Source organism: Panulirus ornatus, chromosome 7 (genome assembly GCF_036320965.1).
Source record: "Panulirus ornatus isolate Po-2019 chromosome 7, ASM3632096v1, whole genome shotgun sequence".
In the NCBI taxonomy this organism is placed as follows: domain Eukaryota; kingdom Metazoa; phylum Arthropoda; class Malacostraca; order Decapoda; family Palinuridae; genus Panulirus; species Panulirus ornatus.
In genome coordinates, this window is record NC_092230.1 from 25,630,151 (window position 1) to 25,652,287 (window position 22,137).

General features: G+C 43.8%; 2 protein-coding genes across 3 annotated transcripts; both read right to left on the minus strand.

Moving 5' to 3' along the window:
• Positions 1–64: 64 nt before the first annotated feature.
• Positions 65–7,563, minus strand: LOC139749462 (uncharacterized). The gene is made up of 2 exons (XM_071663363.1): positions 5,667–7,563; positions 65–449 (listed from the first exon to the last, which is right to left on the minus strand). The coding sequence occupies exon 1, from the start codon at positions 7,554–7,556 to the stop codon at positions 6,081–6,083; it is 1,476 nt and encodes a 491-aa protein (XP_071519464.1). The 5' UTR covers positions 7,557–7,563; the 3' UTR covers positions 65–449; positions 5,667–6,080.
• Positions 7,564–8,096: 533 nt separating this feature from the next.
• On the minus strand, positions 8,097–20,982 carry LOC139749463 (uncharacterized). Of its 2 annotated transcripts, none has more exons than XM_071663365.1 (9): positions 20,179–20,982; positions 16,610–16,708; positions 14,546–14,670; positions 13,780–13,879; positions 11,731–11,970; positions 11,050–11,299; positions 10,427–10,650; positions 8,734–9,049; positions 8,097–8,232 (listed from the first exon to the last, which is right to left on the minus strand). In XM_071663365.1, the coding sequence occupies exons 3-8, from the start codon at positions 14,632–14,634 to the stop codon at positions 8,735–8,737; spliced, it is 1,218 nt and encodes a 405-aa protein (XP_071519466.1). In that variant the 5' UTR covers positions 14,635–14,670; positions 16,610–16,708; positions 20,179–20,982; the 3' UTR covers positions 8,097–8,232; position 8,734. The 2 variants fall into 2 exon arrangements, with proteins under 2 accessions (XP_071519466.1, XP_071519465.1); XM_071663364.1 differs by having other exon boundaries at positions 13,780–13,884.
• Between the last annotated feature and the right edge of the window lie 1,155 nt (positions 20,983–22,137).

Consider the following 22,137-nt stretch of genomic DNA (forward strand, 5'->3'; position numbering starts at 1 on the left):
ATTAGTGGGTGTTCTGGTCGGAATAATTGGATGGGTAAAACTGAAATCGGGGGACGGAAACACGTTAAACAACAACAACGATGATTTATTAGAATATACCAGGTGAGGTAACAGAGGGCAATGGGCTGCTGGAGGTGCAGGATCATGCTGAAGCAGAGATCAAGTAAGGTACATGAGACAGGCTTGGCAGAGGTCCTGTGATGCTGGTGATGGTACGAGGCGTCAGATGAACACTTGGGGGAAGTACGAGGCTGCTGAGTCAACGTGGAGCTCCTGTAGGAGGAGGTGGGGTGGTGCTTGGGTTGCAGGAGGCTCCTGAAGAGGCGCTAGGGATGCAGGAGTGCCGCGAGCGTGGCCGTAGTTCCCTTGCTGTTATAGCTGCTGCTCGTGACGGGCGGAGGCAATTCCTGCCGAAGGTGTATGTCGGAGATGAGGCACCACAATGAGACCTACCGGGAAAATGAAACGTTAGAAGTCACGTTGGGACATCTACTGACGGAGGAGACGCCCCAAGGGTGGCTTGAGTCTGGTGTCACATCGCCAAGACTTGAGGTACCGGAGTGGTAAACTTGTCTAGTGACGAGTCAACTGCCTGGCTGACTTGCTGCCGTGACGCCCGGGTACTTAAGAGGCGATGAAGTCAGGTCTGTGAGGGGTAGCTATTCCTAAAGGGAATTCGAAACGTTGAAGCCGAATGTCGCAAGCTTCTGACCTTTCTCCATGCTGGTGAACTTCAGGTTAAGTCCGTAAGAGCGACGCTTCTTATGGAAAGTTTCAAATCGTCTATAATTACAGAAGCAGCTTTTGATCACCTACGGCCGACATCGAGTGTGGGTGTCAGGGATCAATACCGTAGGTGCAGATGTGTAGGATGGGCCACCAAACACAGTCTTCCGGGGATGATTAGGTCAGGTGAGGTCACAGGTTGTCACTCAGTCAATGGCGCCGTCATATAGGTGACCTTGGGTCACTACAAATCCTATCTTTGTCAAAAAAGAATGATCTCCTTAGGTAGCTAATGTTTCCAGCTATTTACCTGCTAAATTATCATCATCATCATAATAATAATGATAATAATAATGACAATAATAATGATAACAGCAATTGTTATGATAATGATTTATCCCAGGGGATAGGGGAGAAAATGCTTCCCACTTATTCCCTGCGTGTCGTAGAAGGCGACTAAAAGGGGAGAGAGCGGGGGGCTGGAAATCCCCCCCTTCCGTTTTTAATTTCCAAAAGAAGGAACAGAGAAGGGGGCCAAGTGAGGAGTTTTCTCTCTAAGGTTCAGTCCTCTGTTCTTGACTCTACTTCGCCAACGCGGAAAATGGCGAATATGCATGAAAAAAATGATAAGAAGAATACTTAAGTCAAACATTTATATCAAGAGCCATATTCTCTATGCTCTTTGATTTATACCATTCTTATGTATCGTTAAAGATTTAGTCAAATAGATTTAACAATAATACACAGCACAGGTAGACTTCAGGCGCTTGCGTGTCTTTACCATTCCACTGAAAATTCTACAGACATTGTTCCAGCAGCCAGAAAACCTGACGTCCAAGTAGCTAATGTACAACAATACAACAGCTAAAAGCGACCACATCGAACACTGCCCTGAGGCTGTGGCAGGTAGTGTGTTCAGTATTCCTGATAGAAGTTGTCAAAGAAGTTACGTCAGAGTGGGAAATATAGATATGCATTAGCCAGCATGAATACGGCATCGAAAACGGTCATCATGGTATAAACCACCATAAACACCCTTGTGATCACTGTATTGTGCAACCACAAACACCCTTGTGATCACTGTATTGTGCCACCACAAACACCCTTGTGATCACTGTGTTATGCCACCTCAAACACCCTTGTGATCACTGTGTTATGCCACCTCAAACACCCTTGTGATCACCATATCATACCACCACAAACACCCTTGTGATCACTGTATTATGCCACCACAAACACCCTTGCGATCGCCATATACCACCACAAATACCCTTGTGATGACTGTATTATACCACCATAAACACCCTTGTGATCACCACATCGTACTACCACAAACACCCTTGTGATCACTGTATAACACCACCAAAAACACCCTTGTGATCACCATACCATACCACCACAAACACCCTTGTGTTCACTATACAGATTGTTTAAACACTTCCCCCATTACAAACTAAGACTGTGCTCTGGAAGGAGTTTGTAAGAGTGTTTCATCTCGCGCAAAGATGATGGCAACGTTAACATAAGTTATGACATTTCAGACGTGACAAAATGATCGGACCTGATATGTTCCTATATTCCTCCCCCGTCATCAGCGCTAGCCCACCCACCTCTCCACACCTCACTTAGATCTTGCACGAAATTAAGAACACATCCTCTGGAGACTGTCAACAGTAATTGCAATCAAAAGGTGAAACATCTACTCAAATGTAATGATGTTTCTATTAAATAAAGTATACAACTCCTCTTTCACTCCCGTATACTTACGGTCTATTCAAGACATACAAACCTAACAATCTAGCAAGACCAATTATCAGTTCAGTTAGGTCAGTTACATACACGTTCAAAGTTTGTGGCTTTGTTAAACCCACTGGTTGTTACAAACTCCCAGTCAAACATGCGACATAACGAGAATCTTGAATATAAATCAAATAACACACAGGTAAACTTCAACTGTAAGCTTGTAAGTTTTGACGTGGAGTCACTCTTCACTAATGCTCCAGTGGATGGCTTTGGGTATTATCTGAAGAACTTGGTAGGCACACCCATCCCTTATCTCCGGCTACCATTATGGAACTAATGAAAGTCTGCATCAAGAACTACAAGTCTGTGTTCAATAATGTATACTTTCAACATATATTCAGTATGGCGATGGGAAATGCCTTTTCTACACTACATATAATCTTCACCTTCAACACTTCGCCAAGATCAGCGCTCTTGAACATATACAGAAACTCCAGACTGACAATAACATAGCCCAGTGCATCATCTGTACTGACGGTTCTCGCGACTCTGCCACTGGGGAGGCAGGCAGTGCTGCCATTGTGATTAAGCCCAGTGGTAAAAGATTAAAGGAAAATGTCAGAATAAACAACTGAGCATCTACTCTACAAACTGAATTGTTTCGCCATAGTTATCGTTCCTTTGAGCAGGTAGAAATCACTACCACAGTTAGTTCAGTTATCTCTGACTCTTTATATATTCACTACTTGCACTTAACACCATGAGATAGAATGTAACATGCTGGTCTTTGAAGCCAAACACAAATACTCAAGACATTATTGCTCAAGGGATTCAAATGAAATTGTTATTGGATTCCCTTTCATATAGGCCTCCGTGAGCATGACAAAGCTGATGCTTTAGCCAACTTACTCTTAATAAAGGTGATGTTGAAAGCAACATTGGGTTGTCAATTAAAAGCCTCAAAACTGTAATTAGCAAGGGACTAACTGACCTCTTTGAAGCACGAAGACGAGTTCAGATAAGCATAAGTAGAAATAGTTTCCATCACAGTGAGATGTGTCAAGTACAACATGTATCTGGAGAAGGTAATAAGATCAGCAGATTACATGATGATGTAACTGTGAGATTAAGGCTAGGCTATAGGTGCTATAGGCGCTTTGGCCTAACTGGAGGTGTTATCCATGTGAAATGAAAAGTTTGTAACATCTTATGTAATATGAAACTGTGTAATGTATGTACTGAAATACGAATTGTAACATCTTATGTAATATGAAACTATGTAATGTATGTACTGAAATACGAATTGTAACATCTTATGTAATATGAAACTATGTAATGTATGTACAGAAATACGAATTGTAACATCTTATGTAATATGAAACTATGTAATGTATGTACTGAAATACGAATTGTAACATCTTATGTAATATCAACCCACTGGGGTCTGACTAAGACCCTTGGTGACCCCTTGTAATCCTTTTGCGCTACCGCTCACAGGATGAACATGGGGTGCACAATAAATTTGCCGGGGACACCAACACAAATTAATCATACAATGGTGGATGATCTCTATATGAACTTCTCCGAAGTTAAACTTCTTCCCAGCGTCATAACCACTGAGTCTGTTATATAGACAACGTAATTTGCATATGGCCGAATCATGAAGAATCAGACGATTTTCTCCCTTGACATAGTAATCTAATAATTCTACAAAATACATCAATGAAGATGAAGAAAGAGGGTACCTTGCCTTTTTAGGATGTCACAGTGCACAGACATAAGAACTAGTTTAAGTTCAGCATTCTTAGAAAACCTACAGAGTAGAACAATCCCAGTTGACCTCAATGTGAGTTTGTGCGCACCTCAACGGAAGTCTACGATTTCTTGATGGGGAAACTTATGAAAACGCATCATCCTTGAAGGATCCATGACCTTTACAGACAGATTTGCTTGAGCCATCATATCACAACACCTTCCCGAGACTACCTCGACTACTTAGGGAATTTGATATCAACATTAAGGACAACAAGACAGCGAGGGAAATTGTTCGTAAAAATTCGCCTGAAGGTTCAGTTGGTCGTTTACCAGATACCATACAAGGAATGCAATATAGTTTACTTTGGAGAAAGTGGAAAATAGATAATTTTAAGAATAAAGCGGCACCAGTTTAGTGTTCATGTTGGACAAGAACCAGTTGCTTTATTCCTGCATGATGCGAGATTTCAGTCACCCTAATGACTACAGCAACGCTCAGAAAATTGCATCTTGTCTTTCAACTGTGAGGAGAAATATCATGGAATCTAGCATTATTAACATAGCTTTCATAATCATGTCAGTATCAGTCTAGTCATATATGAATCAGACTCTTTCATTATAAAAAGAATCGTTCACATGTCCAGTTTATGAGCTGTTCCCTGACCTGACACCTGCTTTGGATCCACCTACTTTTGCCTTTGGTCATCCGTCCTTTGCCTTTGGTGATCATATTTCTTACTTGACCTTCTCGCCTGACCTTCCTGTGTGTGTGTGTGTGTGTGTGTGTGTGTGTGTGTGTGTGTGTAAAATAAAACTAACATTTTTTTCAATATCTCTAAATTCCTGAAGATGTAAAATAATTAAGAAAGCACTCGGATCTTCGTGTATCATTTTCCTTGTGGATTTCCAAATATATATATATATATATATATATATATATATATATATATATATATATATATATATATATATATCGTTACCAGACTCCACTTACTTGTGATTACGTTGAGTGAAAAATTACTTTCGGTAAGGTTGTATCGTCGGTGTACAATCTTGTCACAGAACTCCTAACTCTAAAAAGAGTCCAACGATTCCCTGCTTCTGAGTGTAACGCAGCCTTAAAGCTACAGAAAGAGTCCTGAGATTATATGACAAAGAATGATGATGATGATGATGATAATGATAATGATAATAAAACAAAAAACTGCTACATTTTCGACTGGAAGATAACTGGTTATCTAGACTTCATTTCTGTTTTCTGAATTCATGTGCAGATATGAAGGACTGCAGTATTCAAACGTAAGTCACTGGTTGAAAGAAAGTGGTAAAATTAAAGAAAACGATAAAACCAAGAAATGAGATATGCTCTCTGATCTCGGATGTGATTCTAAGTTTACAAAATCATCCTCACTGATAAAGGCTGTATAATGATACACACTCACATGAACACTGCACATCAGCTTGGTAGACCATGCAGTACTTGGCAAGCTGCTGCGTCACATGATTGCTGTGTGGCCGTTGGCAACTCGAGGGCAGGCCGTTTTGAAGTGTTTCCTCCCCTGCACCTCGAAGCTTTGGAACTCTTTACCCTCATGACACATTTTAAGAGACAGGTTTATCACTCCCTCTAGAGTTCGTAAACGCTTTCCCTTGTCTCTACTTTTTCCCTTTCACAATCCTTTCTATCATTCTATCAAGGTCTGGCCTTCATGTGGACTTTTGTCTGTGATTGGAGCCTCCAACGTCAAAAAAAAACAAAAAACACCTATTGAACCATATATATAACACAGTGATGGATCTAACGTTGTCATATGTACATAGGAAGGTTGATAGGTCATTGGCCCTTTGCCAGGACATTAAGAGATTGAGACGAATTTAACCTTTGGTGTCTTGTCTAATGCAGTCTGAGCCTCCCGGAGTTCGTCTAGGTACAGAAGGATCCCGCACACCGAGACGCTCACGTCGGAGCAGTAGTGTTGTGGGGGTAAGGAGGAGTTAATCTTATCTTGGGGAACCCGTTTCCCCCTCATGTCCCTCTGAGTTGCTTGCTCGTAGACGGAGGCAACTCGTTCAAACATCTGTTGGCTGCTGCTCCACTCCTCAGACTCGGCCATTTCTCTCAGAAAGAGTGTCTTCAGGGCTCGTTCGGGGAGGCCCTCAAACCCAAGGGAGAGTGTGTGCCACGGGGTACACTGTCGTCCACTACTCACCTCAGGCGACCACCAGCACTTGCGCAAAAGTTGGTTCACAAAATGGCAGGCCAACCAAACCTTCCTCTGGTTACTGGCCAGGGCAGTGAAGGCGTCCCTCTCGTACATATATGGCCGACATAGCCACTCGTTGTCCACATTAACAACGTGCAGACGTGGGCTGCCTTCTGAGCCTCTCGCTCGGCCTGGGTCTGAGGACGAACCGTCAGCACAGTCATCAGATGAAAGCACAGCCGGCAGTACTGGGGCAACGTGGCTCCTTAGTAGTAAGATCTTCCCGTCAGTGTTCCATATCCAGTGAAGATACACACCGCTCGCTGTGGTCATGACAAATGGCGGCGCCAGGGATATATCTGACGCCAGAGGCTCATGTGTTCTCACTAATGTCTTTACCAAGTGAGCAAAGAAGTTCTTGAAAGTGTCAGCAGCAGAGAGCTGAGAGTCGTGTGGGATGAGCTCGGGCACCACTGTCCTTCTGTCATTGGTCACCACCTCCCTGCAGACAACGTCAGCGCCGCTGCCAGGGGACGCCTCACGGACGCTGACCTCATAGATGAAGCTAACGTCGCTGAAGTTCAGCCTCCCGCTGCCCTCCATGGGGGAGCCAACGAGGATGAGTTTACCTTGGAATCTGGGGTCAGTAATTTGTTTACAGAGGTTGGCCGTCTCCTCCTCCAGTTTCCTTAAGCATTTCTGCACAGAGAATTTGTTGCTGTCAGCCTCTTTACAAGCAGTACGTAACAAGTCCTCGGGCAGGTTTATGTTCAGTATCTTTCCCTTTTTCCGTAACAACTCATGAGCTTGGATGTCCTCACCTGCCTCGTTCTGGATATGGAGGGCGTCTTCATAAGCCAGCAATGGCAGCTTACTGTTCCTGCAAACCTCATCATATTTGACCATCATTTCTGATGGACTCAGTCCAATAAGGCACTTAGTCATCGTTGTGAGTCCCTTATGTGACATAAAAGCCAAGATGTACTCGAAGGACTTCTTCTGGCCAGCCAGAGCAGCCAGGTGGGCTGCTGTGAACCCTCCCACCGTCAGCAGTTCGAGGTCAGCACCACAGTGCAGCAAGTACTCCGTCACGTTCATCTGGCCGTGTGTCGCAGATACATGTAGCATCGTACATGAGGAACATCTCTCCACCACTTGGTTAATGTCCAGGCTGGCACACTTGTTCACTAGTGTGTGGAGGAGTACGACCAGCCCATGCTTCGATACCAGGTATAAAAGTTTGTCACTGGGCTTTTTGCATCCCAGTCTGATCTTGTTCTGCTAAATGATTGTTCATAAATTCTTTCATTTCCTTTAATGATGTTTGCATCGATGTCTTCATGTCCTCATCACTCTCACTGGAGCAGAGGTTTTCAAGAAGATGGTATTCACTTAGCCAGTGATATCCGAGCTGCCGAAGAGGCCAAGCTTCCAGGCAGAGTGAGTCACAGGGGAAGGGAATCAGCTTCAAGTCCCGGTAGAGCACGTGCTGTGTGTCGATGTTCCTTTGCGAGACGGCACTCTGGAAGGGCCTGTCCTCCCCTGGCAGTGACTGGAGGTAGACGTCCTCCAGGCCCAGAACCTGGCACGTCACAGATAGTCCCAGCTCAGCGGCTTGAGTGAGAAGACGGCGAGCCTCCTTCACTCTCTCGCTCGGGTCTCTCTTCGTAAATATCCACTTGGCTTTGCTGCCTACGTCCGTCACCTGCAAGATGTAGTCGCTGATGCCTCGCCTCAAGGCGCTCAGCGATCCATCACCATCGGGTACGTTCAGTAACTCGTCTTCCAGATGCTCACAACACGCCTGAGGATAAACAATAAATGAATTACACAAAGAACATATATGTCTATCTTGCTGTCAGTTACAGTGCTCCGAAACTTTGACCGCTTCATTTGTCTTGGCTCAGACCAGTCATAGCACGTCACTCCCCATATACTACATTAGTCCAATTCATTCTATCTCACGCAAATCTCTCACAAGCCTGAATGTTCAAGCTCCAGAACCTCAAACCCCCTTCATAATCATCCTTCCACATCCTTCAAATCCCTTTCCTCCTCTGGTCTCTCTACTTACAACATACAGATCCTCTTTTTCAATCTCTCTTCGCTCATCCTCTCTATATGTCCGTACCATTTGAACAAACTCAGGTCAACATACTGTCCTCAGAGATTATATTTCCAACACGTCTCACCCTTTTCCGTTCTTTTGCAGCCAAACTACTCTGCCAAGACTAAACAGTACGCATCTTTATGCATCCTCATCTTTACCCTAACATTCGATTGCCAGGTTCAGCGAGTGTCATACCTTACGCATGAGGGCTGGGAAGACTGCAGGGAGCCCGCGTGTGGTGTGAGCTGCCTCTAACGGGCGTGATGCCTTCACTTGACGGGCTACACAGAGGCGCCCCGGCACACAATAGTAGCATCGCAGCATCTCGTTGGCTGTGTCGGATGGCCTCCAGCAGTGGGTGGGTACGAGCACCTCCTGCGGGTAAGAGGGGCATTCCGCCATCTAGCAGTTCCCGCAAGTAGGCTGTGTCTCCCTGCTGAGCCGCCCGCACCACCTCCTCCTGCTGACCTGCTGCCTGCTCCACGTCCACCTCCCCAAGCTCTCGACATTTCTACCAGAGAAATAGATTTCTGTGATGAGACAAATGTAGACATATACGTACCTTCAGGCATCTTGTAAGTACTAAATAACTGTTTGATAATCACTATAGAAAACATTACTTGTGTAGTAACCAAAATCAAAATTAACATTTTATGGCCAGGGTGTAATGAATTCCGTTCTCAAGTATGGGAGCCCGAGCTGTGGTAGCGCGTTGTGGCAATCATCTACCCTCAGACAAGAGCCCAGGGATGAAAGTAATATATTCCATATTATTCTCAGGACATCTTTATCATCGGTGGCCGCTCTGCAGCAACACAACAACTTCCAGGTTCTCTTCATTGTCACTAATGGTTCAGTAGGGAAGGGGGAGGGGGGCTACATAACTAATCACTATATCGTCCTCCCTCCTTGTTTCGTTATCTGCAATTCTGTGAAAAAGGGAAACAGTTGCTTGTTTTTACGTTGATGATAAGACTGATACGTCACGGAGGCGATAAAGACTTCGAAAATGCTATATTCAGTCGACACTGGGAGACGGACGGTCCTGTACGTGGTGAAAATTGAATACACTCATACGCTGTCGACTCAACACTACATTCTCCACACCCTTTCAATCTTCTCCCTCTTCTCTCACTCGATCTGCATCTCGTTCCTACACAACATGGACAAGATATCTCAGTGAGGTTGACGAAATCTGGTTAAATTTAATGCCTTTAAGACCCATTTTTTGCCCATCTACTATCGAAGATTCCCAACAACTTTCCTCTCTCCTTCGACTTAGTCTTCAACTCCATCTAAATTCTAACTCTATGAACATACTTGGTCTTAAGATACAAACCCCACAGTACGGAAATAAAACTGGAAGTTCTGTTTAGATGTCGAAAATCTCTTTTCTTCTGAACAGTTGCTCCGATTATACAAAGGATTGATCTGTCCTTGTATGGAGTACTGCTCTCACATCTGGGGTGGTTCTAGCTCTGCATCCTTACCTGACAGAGCTGAGTCAAAAGCGGCCCGACTTACCAACTCTCCAAGGCTAACTTCCAAACTTGACCTCCGTGCCCTACGCCGCAATGTTGGTTCACTTTCCCTCTTCTACAGGTATTACTTTGGTTTTTGCTCCCGAGAGCTGGCTGCTTGTGTACCCCCACCACTAGCTAGATAAAGCAATATTCGGCAAGCCGCTGCGTTACATGATTATTCTGTGGCCATCGGCAACTCGAGTATAGGCCGTTTTGAAACCTGCTTCTTTTCCTGCACGTCGAAGTTGTGGAACTTCTCTGCCCTCTGTGCCCTAGCACTTAAAAATTCGTAATTACTCCTCCTTTTCTCTTACATTAACCTCTCAAAATTTCAATAGAGGCCGTGCTTAATGTGGACCGCTCACCTCTTCCAGGAAACTGGCCAGTTCGTGGTTGTGAGCCTCCCTAGCCAGCTGGTGAGGCAGACGCCCCTTGTGGTCGGGTATCCTTGGATCACAGCCGTAGGAGGTCAGGAACCGTGCCACGGCCAGCCAGGCGTCAGCAAGGATCCATTCCTTTCCGTCCCATATGATGTCTTGGACGTCGGCTGTTCGTGGGTGTTGCGACAGCTCGTGGAGCGCAGTGCGACCTGGAACAAGAGTGAGAAACGTTTGTAAACATCGTTTGTCTGCCGTCTGGTGCATCAGTATGCCATCAGGTATGTCTGTATACATGAATTCAGCACACCATGAGGTATATCTATCCATCCGAGCGTCAGCATGCCATGAGGTATATCTATATACCCGAGCGTCAGCATACCTTCAGTTATATGTATATACCCGAGCTGTAGCATACCATCAAGTATATCTATATAACCGAAGGCTGAACATACCATAAGGTAAATATATATACCCGAGAACGTACGTACAGTATCAGGTATATCTTTATGCACAAACGTCAGGATACCATCAAGTATATCTATACGTATACCAGAGCGTGGATATACCATGTGGAATATCTATACGACCAGAGGAACACATGAACGCACCGCAGTGGTCCACAGCGTTGACGTGATGCTCGTGGTTGGCGAAGAACTCCTTCATGTGCTGGGGTTGCCATGAAGGCTGGCCGTCCATGGCGGATATGCTGGCCATGCAGTGCAGGAGGGAGCGACCCCGACGGTCCCTGACGGTGCCAGGAAGTTGGTGCTGCTCCAAGAGGGCTCGGACTCCCTGCTCGTGCGTGTACATACCACACTCAGCAGCCACGAACACCGCCTTCAACGCCTTCTCCAGTTCCTGTCGTGTCAAGGTATATTGTGTCAACAACACGACTAGTGAAACATGTCCTCCCTACAGTGATCACATTCGTATCTAAACAGTTTCGTTTTGGGATGAAGTGGAAAAGTTCCCATACTTTCAGGGAGGTTTAGTTGAATCAATCACAGATCAATTGTGATTCATTCTATCCAAGTTCTAAGGGGAAAGTTCCTCCAGCCTCTCCCAGTAAAACATGAACTTGAGCGAAAATTAAGTTACGAGAGAAGACTCCAGTCTACGTTCAACAGCTGGTCTTCATACAACTCTCACTCACACACACGGATGTATTCTGTCATCATCAGCTATATTCCCATCTCCACTGAGGATAGACTATTTATATCATAGCCTTTGAAATGCACCCCATCTACACACACACACACACACACACACACACACACACACACACGTACATGTAAGACTGACTTGATGACATCATCTGTGGGGAGGCCTGGCTCCTCCTTCTTGTGTTGGGTGAAGACGCGCAAGACGTCCTTGTTGCCAGCGAGGTGGGCGTCCATGACAGGGGTGGTGTGGCGTCCTTTCTCCACCAGGTCCGGCCGGTGGAGACCTCCGTCCAACAGCTCCTCCACAACCTCCGTCTTTCCCTCCAACACCGCCTCCCACAGTGTCGGCTCCTCCTCCACCTCCTCCTGTACACACACACAAACATACGCTAAGGGTCAGGTCAAAGGCCAGGCCATCATACCCAAAGATCAACTGATGTGGTCAAGTGTCGCACCATCGGACTCAAAGGGTCGTACCGTCGTGCTCAAAGGGTTGTACCGTCGCGCTCAAAAGGTCGTACCGTCGTGCTCAAAGGGTCGTACCGTCGTGCTCAAAGAGTTGTACCGTCGTGCTCAAAAGATCGTACCGTCGCGCTCAAAAGGTCGTACCGTCGTGCTCAAAGGGTCCTACCGTCGTGCTCAAAGGGTCGTACCGTCGAGCTCAAAGGGTCGTACCGTCGTGCTCAAAGGGTTGTACCGTCGTGTTCATAGGGTTGTACCGTCGTGCTCAAAGGGTTAGAAAAAAAGGATAATTCTGGCCTCGAGGGTAAAACTAAAGCAGATATTGACGTCTGCTCACGACCACTCGGTTCGTTCACTTCCAAACATAGTGAATCACAGGAAACAATTCACCCAAGATCGAATCACTCAACACTGTCTCACTGACTTACTGCATAACCTGAGTGATGTAGGTAGAAACCCAGGACAAATTGATCTCACTGACTTACTGCATAACCTGAGTGATGTAGGTAGAAACCCAGGACAAATTGAGCTGGATAATGATTGGAATGTTAGGTCCACAAACACTGTGAAAAATGAATCAAGTTTACATTTAGAAATCCGGCTCTCATTGGTTCTTGAGTTCATAATGGTTAGATTGCCAGTGCTTTGGTGATATGTTTATGGCTGTATAATTGAGAGTAGACCAGTCAGGGATTCCTCGTTACTATTTTGCCAGTGATCAGGAAAGACCTGTTCTTGGCCACGACGTTCTTGTACCGTGACGATAACAAAATATTTAAGAATGTTAAAAACAAACTCACAGGTAAGAAGGGTTACAGTAAGAATGAAATAATTTAGAATTGAATAGAAACCCATCATCTGGAACACGCATCACGTTCATATATATATATATATATATATATATATATATATATATATATATATATATATATATTTTTTTTTTTTTTTTATTTTTTTTTTTAACTATTCGCCATATCCCGCATTAGCGAGGTAGCGCTAAGAACAGAGGACTGGGCCTTTTTTGGAATATCCTCACCTGGCCCCCTCTGTTCCTTCTTTTGGAAAATATATATATATATATATATATATATATATATATATATATATATATATATATATATATATATATATATATATATATATATATATTTTCTTTTTTTCATACTATTCGCCATTTCCCGCGTTAGCGAGGTAGCGCTAAGAACAGACGACTTGGCCTTTGAGGGAATATCCTCATCTGGCCCCCTTCTCTGTTCCTTCTTTGGAAAAATTAAAAAAAACGAGAGGGGAGGATTTCCAGCCCCCCGCTCCCTTCCCTTTTAGTCGCCTTCTACGACACGCAGGGAATACGTGGGAAGTACTCTTTCTCCCCTATCCCCAGGGATATATATATATATATATATATGGCTCAGATAGCATACCTCCTTAGGTTCTACTGAAATGTGCCTCTGAGTTTGCACAGATCCTTGTTCACCTATTTCGTCTCCTGTGTAAAACAAACAAACAAACAAACTTTCTCTTCCTCTTGGAAGCCCGCCAATTTGTGCAGTCCATCCCAGAGAAAGGAGACTATCCTAATATCTTCTTTCTATCGCCTTCATTACTCTCACTTCTGCTATTTCTAAAGTCTCTGAAACGCGTTTATTGTCTCATACACTTAAGGAGTCCCACATCCACACTGATATGCACTGACTGTCAGAAGATCAGACTTACCAATATGATATTATCCTTATTGTCATATTCTGCATCATCCTCCTCAATGAAGGCTCTGAATTCCTGTGCTATCTGGTCGTGGAAGGTCAGCCGAGTCAATCTTTTCTGCCAAGTGATATTACATTAAAATAAGTTGAATAGGAAAGAAATCTGGAACATCACCCATGGATTTCCTCCAAAGATAAAAAGCGGTCAAGCAAGGCGTGAGGCGGCATTCGCAATGAAAAATGCTTAAGAGAAACGGGACATAGTCAGAGAAAACGGAAGGGAAAACAGAGAGTGAAAGTATGGGAGACTTATTCAAGTGGTTAACTACCGTAAGGACGCAGGGAAGCTGAACTTTAAAACAGAGAAGGGAAAAGCCCAGCCGGTAACATATTTTCATGAAATCTACAACGAAGGACAGAGAGAAATTAGGACAAATGAAAGTGAATTACAAGCGGTGGTTTTACAAGTGATGTCAGAAGGATTACGAATAAGATACTTGATATATATATATATATATATATATATATATATATATATATATATATATATATATATATATATATATATATATATATATATATGAACAACTAGGCCATAACGCAATGGAAAATGAAGGAAGGTGGTGAAGAAGATGCAGAGCCCATGGAAGATAGTGGTACGAACGGGATGTTGAGGTTGTAACGGTGAAGTGGATGGTGAACATCAGAGTGAAAATGATATCGGTAATATGAAGGACAAGGATAGTGACTGTGAGAATGAAAACGTGAGCTCACTTCACCTTCGAGGGGCTGGGTCGCCAGCTGGAGAAGACCATGATGAAGATGATGCCAGCAAACACCAAAGCGATAGTGACAACAGCGGCCACATAGCCAGGCATCATTACCTGACCCTCATTTTCGTTGCCTGTTGGGTGACACAAAGGGAGACGTGACAGTTTCTCTACCAGTAGCAGCGCTATACGTTCGACTCCCGTAGAATATATGAGGGTGTCTGCACAAAGTTGGTAACCTGCCAAATCCATTTCTGTATTGGCCGTCAATATTACTTAAAAAAAAAAAAAAAGACATCCCAGGAAAGACTTCTGGCAAAATCTACGCTTTCTAGCTAATGGACTCTCATCAGAACCTTTCATTGACTTAATGTATGATAATGAACCATGGGATTTGCATATGGAAAGATACTTTTTTTTTTTTCAAAGCTGGGCTGCAGAGGACCAACCAGGGGATATAAGCAGAAATTACGAAAAAAATACTGAAAAGTGATATTTCTATATTTTCAGTAACAATTGAAAAAGAAAATAGCAATTTAGTGTATATGAGAAATGCAAATGTCTTCAGAAAGAGACGATACCAGCGTATATATTTGAATAGCGGGACGATCATAGGATTATTGCTCACTTCCCGTATATATATATATATATATATATATATATATATATATATCCCTGGGGATAGGGGAGAAAGAATACTTCCCACGTATTCCCTGCGTGTCGTAGAAGGCGACTAAAAGGGGAGGGAGCGGGGAGCTGGAAATCCTCCCCTCTCACTTTTTTTTTTTTTTTCCAAAAGAAGGAACAGAGAAGGAGGCCAGGTGAAGATATTCCCTCAAAGGCCCAGTCCTCTCTTCTTAAATATTCTTACATATTTGCCATTTCCCGCTTTAGCGAGGTAGCATCAAAAACAGAGACTCGAGCCTTTGAGGGAAAATCCTCTGCCTGGAATCGAAGCCGGAATTAACGGTTTAGAGATCGTGTGTGATATCAGTTAGTTCCCCCGGCCAGGACAGACGACATTCACTGGTGACATGGAGGTTGTGACCTTTTTTTCTTTCTATGGTTTCTCAGTGTCTCTAGTGCTTGTCTTCAGAGCTGGAGTTATGATACTGATATTACACATCTATATTAATCCTACTAGCACAGGCAACAACGTTATATGACTCACATGTTACAATGTCGACTTACTTGGCTTTTAAGATAATGAAAGTGTAACGATGAGTTTGTGGTGAAGATGGTGTGGTGATGATGACGGTTAATATAAGATGAAGATGTAGTGAAGATGAGGATGTGGTGGTGAAGATAAAGGCCTGGTCAAGGTGAAGTTCATCATTCGTAATGAAACTGGTGGTCATGAGGGTGTAGTGAAGATGAAGGGAAGGAAGGTGAAATTGTAATGAAGATGAGGATGTGGTGAAGATAATTAATAATGAAGGAGGTCAAGTGAATATGAAGTTGTAGTAAAGATGTACTTCCGGGAAGATGAGGGTGAAGAAGTGAAGATGGCCTCTTTAGAGGCATAACCCCTAAATGGATCCATTGTATGAATTCCAAACCTGTCGGAGGAGTTAATTAATTAGCAATGAAAACCCAGAGTTTATATTCCTAAATCTAGTTAAGTTGAAACCAAGACACAGCGAGTATTCGAACCAGTCTCCCAACTTCCTCCACCATACACCACGGAGAAGTTTGTTGAGGTGTACATATAAGCTGAATGAATTTATGACGACGGATTTGTTTACTGAAACACTATGCAGAGATGAAGACTTTTGTTATCTACGTATGGAAATCATGATTACATGCTAACTATACTCAATGATAGACAAAAATACACAGAATGACAATGTATATGCAAAGTAAAGTTTATTCTGAATTCGTCCCTGTATCAAACATTCAGGCTGAAAGAGGAAAACCTACAATTCCTTTTGTGTGATCTCTGAAAAGTTTATATTGTGTAATACTGCATTTAATCAACATGAATCCACAGACGTATGGGATACATCAGTGATATCTTTAGTGCCGTGAAAATGACTGTGAATTGATTACGAGGAAACTGTTGGCGATGCTTACCTGGTGGTGGGGTCTGGGATGTGGTAGAGGGCGAGGGGTACTGATGCCCAGCGGGAGGGAGCAATATATAATCTTGCTCGCGGGATGCGTGTCCTCCTGCTGCGGGTAAAGCTTTAGAAAATAATATTTCTGGCAGTACTGCTCAGTTTTCACCCTTGCAACCATGGGCTAAAGGGGTCTAATAAATGGAAAATACAACCGTAGTCTTTAACTCTAATCCTCCGAACAATACATACATCAAAAACCACACTCCCTAGACACACACGAGTCACACTCTCTCTCGTCTACGCTCTGGACGTCATCCATCAAGACAGTACTGCTAAAATGGCTTTAACATACCCCAAGACCCTTCATGCCCACGATGCATCTACCTGGATAGAAACACCGAACAATTATCATTACTCGATTGCCCTGCACTCTTAAAACACACACACACACACACACACACACACACACACACACACACACACACACACACATCACAACACTTTATGACCTGCGGTCCCGACCGGTGGACGTGGCCAGCTTCCTGAGTGCTGCAGGAGCCTAATAAAGATAGAAGGGACCGCTGACACACACACACACACACACACACACACACACACACACACACATATATATATATATATATATATATATATATATATATATATATATATATATATATATATATATAATATATATATATATATATATATATATTTTTTTTTTTTTTTTATACTTTGTAGCTGTCTCCCGCGTTTGCGAAGTAGCGCAAGGAAGCAGACGAAAGAAATGGGGGGGCGCCCCCCCCCCCCCCCCCCATACACATGTACATACACACGTCCACACACGCAAATATACATACCTACACAGCTTTCCATGGTTTACCCCAGACGCTTCACATGCCTTGATTCACTCCACTGACAGCACGTCAACCCCTGTATACCACATCGCTCCAATTCACTCTATTCCTTGCCCTCCTTTCACCCTCCTGCATGTTCAGGCCCCGATCACACAAAATCTTTTTCACTCCATCTTTCCACCTCCAATTTGGTCTCCCTCTTCTCCTCGTTCCCTCCACCTCCGACACATATATCCTCTTGGTCAATCTTTCCTCACTCATTCTCTCCATGTGCCCAAACCATTTCAAAACACCCTCTTCTGCTCTCTCAACCACGCTCTTTTTATTTCCACACATCTCTCTTACCCTTACGTTACTTACTCGATCAAACCACCTCACACCACACATTGTCCTCAAACATCTCATTTCCAGCACATCCATCCTCCTGCGCACAACTCTATCCATAGCCCACGCCTCGCAACCATACAACATTGTTGGAACCACTATTCCTTCAAACATACCCATTTTTGCTTTCCGAGATAATGTTCTCGACTTCCACACATTTTTCAAGGCTCCCAAAATTTTCGCCCCCTCCCCCACCCTATGATCCACTTCCGCTTCCATGGTTCCATCCGCTGACAGATCCACTCCCAGATATCTAAAACACTTCACTTCCTCCAGTTTTTCTCCATTCAAACTCACCTCCCAATTGACTTGACCCTCAACCCTACTATACCTAATAACCTTGCTCTTATTCACATTTACTCTTAACTTTCTTCTTCCACACACTTTACCAAACTCAGTCACCAGCTTCTGCAGTTTCTCACATGAATCAGCCACCAGCGCTGTATCATCAGCGAACAACAACTGACTCACTTCCCAAGCTCTCTCATCCCCAACAGACTTCATACTTGCCCCTCTTTCCAAAACTCTTGCATTTACCTTCCTAACAACCCCATCCATAAACAAATTAAATAACCATGGAGACATCACACACCCCTGCCGCAAACCTACATTCACTGAGAACCAATCACTTTCCTCTCTTCCTACACGTACACATGCCTTACATCCTCGATAAAAACTTTTCACTGCTTCTAACAACTTGCCTCCCACACCATATATTCTTAATACCTTCCACAGAGCATCTCTATCAACTCTATCATATGCCTTCTCCAGATCCATAAATGCTACATACAAATCCATTTGCTTTTCTAAGTATTTCTCACATACATTCTTCAAAGCAAACACCTGATCCACACATCCTCTACCACTTCTGAAACCGCACTGCTCTTCCCCAATCTGATGCTCTGTACATGCCTTCACCCTCTCAATCAATACCCTCCCATATAATTTACCAGGAATACTCAACAAACTTATACCTCTGTAATTTGAGCACTCACTCTTATCCCCTTTGCCTTTGTACAATGGCACTATGCACGCATTCCGCCAATCCTCAGGCACCTCACCATGAGTCATACATACATTAAATAACCTTACCAACCAGTCAACAATACAGTCACCCCCTTTCTTAATAAATTCCACTGCAATACCATCCAAACCTGCTGCCTTGCCGGCTTTCATCTTCCGCAAAGCTTTTACTACCTCTTCTCTGTTTACCAAATCATTTTCCCTAACCCTCTCACTTTGCACACCACCTCGACCAAAACACCCTATATCTGCTACTCTGTCATCAGACATATATATATATATATATATATATATATATATATATATATATATATATATACAGAAGCACCTCTATTTGTAGCTATATATGACACGTTACTTGCTTGCACGCAAAAGGGCATGTGGATGTAAAACGAACTGGGTATCAAGTTTCACCTGCTAGTTTCATTTGCTTCAGGAGGGATTAAAAACATCATTGTCTACCACAACCACTAATCCTCTACCACACTTAACTCACCACCACCGGAAAAAAAAATCGACCACACTTCTAATGCAGCCTTCATCCCCCCTACCACACTTTTATTACTACATCTCACCCATCACCACAGGTTTACCGCTGCTGCACCAGTGCGTCATGGGACAAGAAGACTGTCCCAGTGCGTCATGGGACAAGAAGACTGTCCCAGTGCGTCATGGAATAAGAAGACTGTCCCAGTGCGTCATGGAATAAGAAGACTGTCCCAGTGCGTCATGGAATAAGAAGACTGTCCCAGTGCGTCATGGAATAAGAAGACTGTCCCAGTGCGTCATGGGACAAGAAGACTGTCTTAATTCGTCATGGGACAAGAAGACTGTCCCGGTGCGTCATGGGACAAGAAGACTGTCCCGGTGCGTCATGGGACAAGAAGACTGTCCCAGTTCGTTATGGGACAAGAAGACTGTCCCAGTTCGTTATGGGACAAGGAAACTGTCCAGCTATGTCATAATTGACCCCTTATATAACCCCATTATACCATTTCATTACACACCCCATTCATCCCAATTATGCCACAATCAACCCATAATAAAGACATACACAAGGTACCATTATACAACACACTCTCATGTACGTAATAACCATACCAAACTGACGAGAAGAAATGTGTCATACTTCTTACTTGACGCATCACATGCCAAAGTTCCCAGCAAAGGCTTTACTCACACACACACACACACACACACACACACACACACACAGTTTTCATACAGAGTTTGATCATGATACAAAAATTCAACATTCGAGTTCTCAAGCATAATATGGAAGTAACTTTCTTGAATGAATGTTAAGTTATTGTCTAACCTTTCTGTGTCTGTCGTTCAGCCGCTGCCTCCAACACCAGCAGAATCACCACCATCTTCGCCTCCCCGCCCCACATACTGACACACTGCTGGCCTCTGGCAGCACTTGTGGTGCCTGGTGGATCCGTGGGGTGATCTGTGTGGTCTTGGGACCTGGACAAGTCTCATGCAGGAGTTTCTGACAAAAAGCCTAGTTTCCCTTGTAAGGTCCTGGTGCGAGGATGTCATCTGTAGCACCAGGTACCTTCTAGTAATGCCTTTTACTTTATGGCTGTGCCTGGTAGTGCCTTGTACACCGACGGGTAGTGTCCACTTGTTTCATGTATCCCCTCGTTCGTTGCATCAGTAACACCTGCTTGTTAAGAATGTCTGGCAACGTCTATGGAGCAAATGTTAGTCCATGGAAATTGCTGACTACCCTCCCCCTAGTATTGCCTTGTATTAACACTGATGTTGTACTGTACGTTAGTACCTGGTAGGCACTTGTACTGCCTGGTGGGTCTTTGTAGCTTCCCTGGTAAAGCTTGGTAGCTTCCCTAGTAAAGCTTGGTGGTTCCTGGTCATGTTGTAGTAGTTATGACTGGTACCTTTTAGTATTCTCCGTTGGTGCCCTGTGATGACCAGACAAAATTCCTGTAGTCCCAGGTAGAACATTGATAATTCCCAACAGCCCTGGTATATCTCTGAACCGCCTGAAAGTACCAGAGGAAACTTGGTGGTAACTGCTACCAGTGGTTAACTTCCTAGTAGTCTGACGGTTCAGCCTAAAGTTTACCACCGCAACAAAAGAACAGTTCTGACCAGGCGCGACGCCTCTCTCACCACACACTGGGGCTCAGGGGGGCCAACCTGTTATCTAAAGAAGGATTATGATAATCAGAAAGTGAGATTATCCGTCCTTCGTCATAATGATTCGCTTTATCCCACTTGCACTCTATCTAATGGCACCTGACCCGTAATTTCCTGCCCATTGAACTAGGATATTATTGTTTTCATGTGACGATGAGTGTGTGGTGATAGTTCGCTCTTGAAGTGATGGTTAACTATACAAGAGTATGTCATCTAAGACCTTAAGCCTTTCTCATTTTATTCAGCGCTGATAAGGAAAACGTTGTTCAAACCTTGTGAAGGCTTGGCTTTGGAGATCACCGCCTACTCTTATCACTGTTTTAATCGAGAGATTTGAGTATGAAAATCCTATACAAAATTGACAGCCCAGACATTTCACAGAAGGGTGACATTAAGTGTATTTCTGATGTAACAAAGGAAGGTTTGATATGTTCCGCATGATATCTTACCAGAACCACTATGGGTGGTGTAGAGGAAGAAGCCAGGTGGGTGATATGTGTTACGTAACTCTACATACATAACGCTAAGTAACGTTGCTTCACGACAGACGTGCTACATGCGTGTCGCAAGACACTGTTCCTCGATTACGAAAGACGCTCAGCTTCTGACGTGCGGTATATTGACATCCCCTTAGCTTTTTAGCTCAGACGCCCGATATTGCATATAGGAAAATCCTAAGAAACGAAACAGTGAAACTCATTTTCTATCAATTACCACTGTACTACACAGCGTGTGGGTCGTGAATCTACGTTTAGTAATGTTCAACTGTGAGTTAATCAAAACGCGAAGGAACCAGCTCCCCGCCTTGTTGGACACTCTCTCACCTGAAACTTCAGTGGGTAACTAAAGAAGTTTCCCTCGTCACTAGTCACAATGAATCAGGACTTTAAGCAGTGGTACTGAATCAAAGTTTACATGTGGTCAAGTTGATGAGGAGTAAGGTTTTTGCAGTGGTGAAGTTGTGATAACGAGGATCCATGGCGAAAAGTTCAATTACTGGAAGGCAATAGGTCTATGACGGTCCCAAACTCAAGGGAAGGTCTCGGATATGATCAGATGCTCACAAAAGACGGATATAGACACTGTCACTTCATCAGGAGTGAAGCAAAAA

What these genes read in the sequence shown, in the direction of transcription:
- LOC139749462 (XM_071663363.1), bottom strand. Translation starts at nt 7,556, where the DNA reads ATGCTACATGTATCTGCGACACACGGCCAGATGAACGTGACGGAGTAC.
- LOC139749463 (XM_071663364.1), bottom strand. Translation starts at nt 20,254, where the DNA reads ATGTGGGGCGGGGAGGCGAAGATGGTGGTGATTCTGCTGGTGTTGGAG. An exon ending in TGAACGACAGACACAGAAAG is followed by an intron (nt 16,709 to 20,178) that starts GTTAGACAATAA and finishes CTTTACCCGCAG; the next exon opens with CAGGAGGACACGCATCCCGC. An exon ending in CAACGCTGTGGACCACTGCG is followed by an intron (nt 10,651 to 11,049) that starts GTGCGTTCATGT and finishes CTCTTGTTCCAG; the next exon opens with GTCGCACTGCGCTCCACGAG.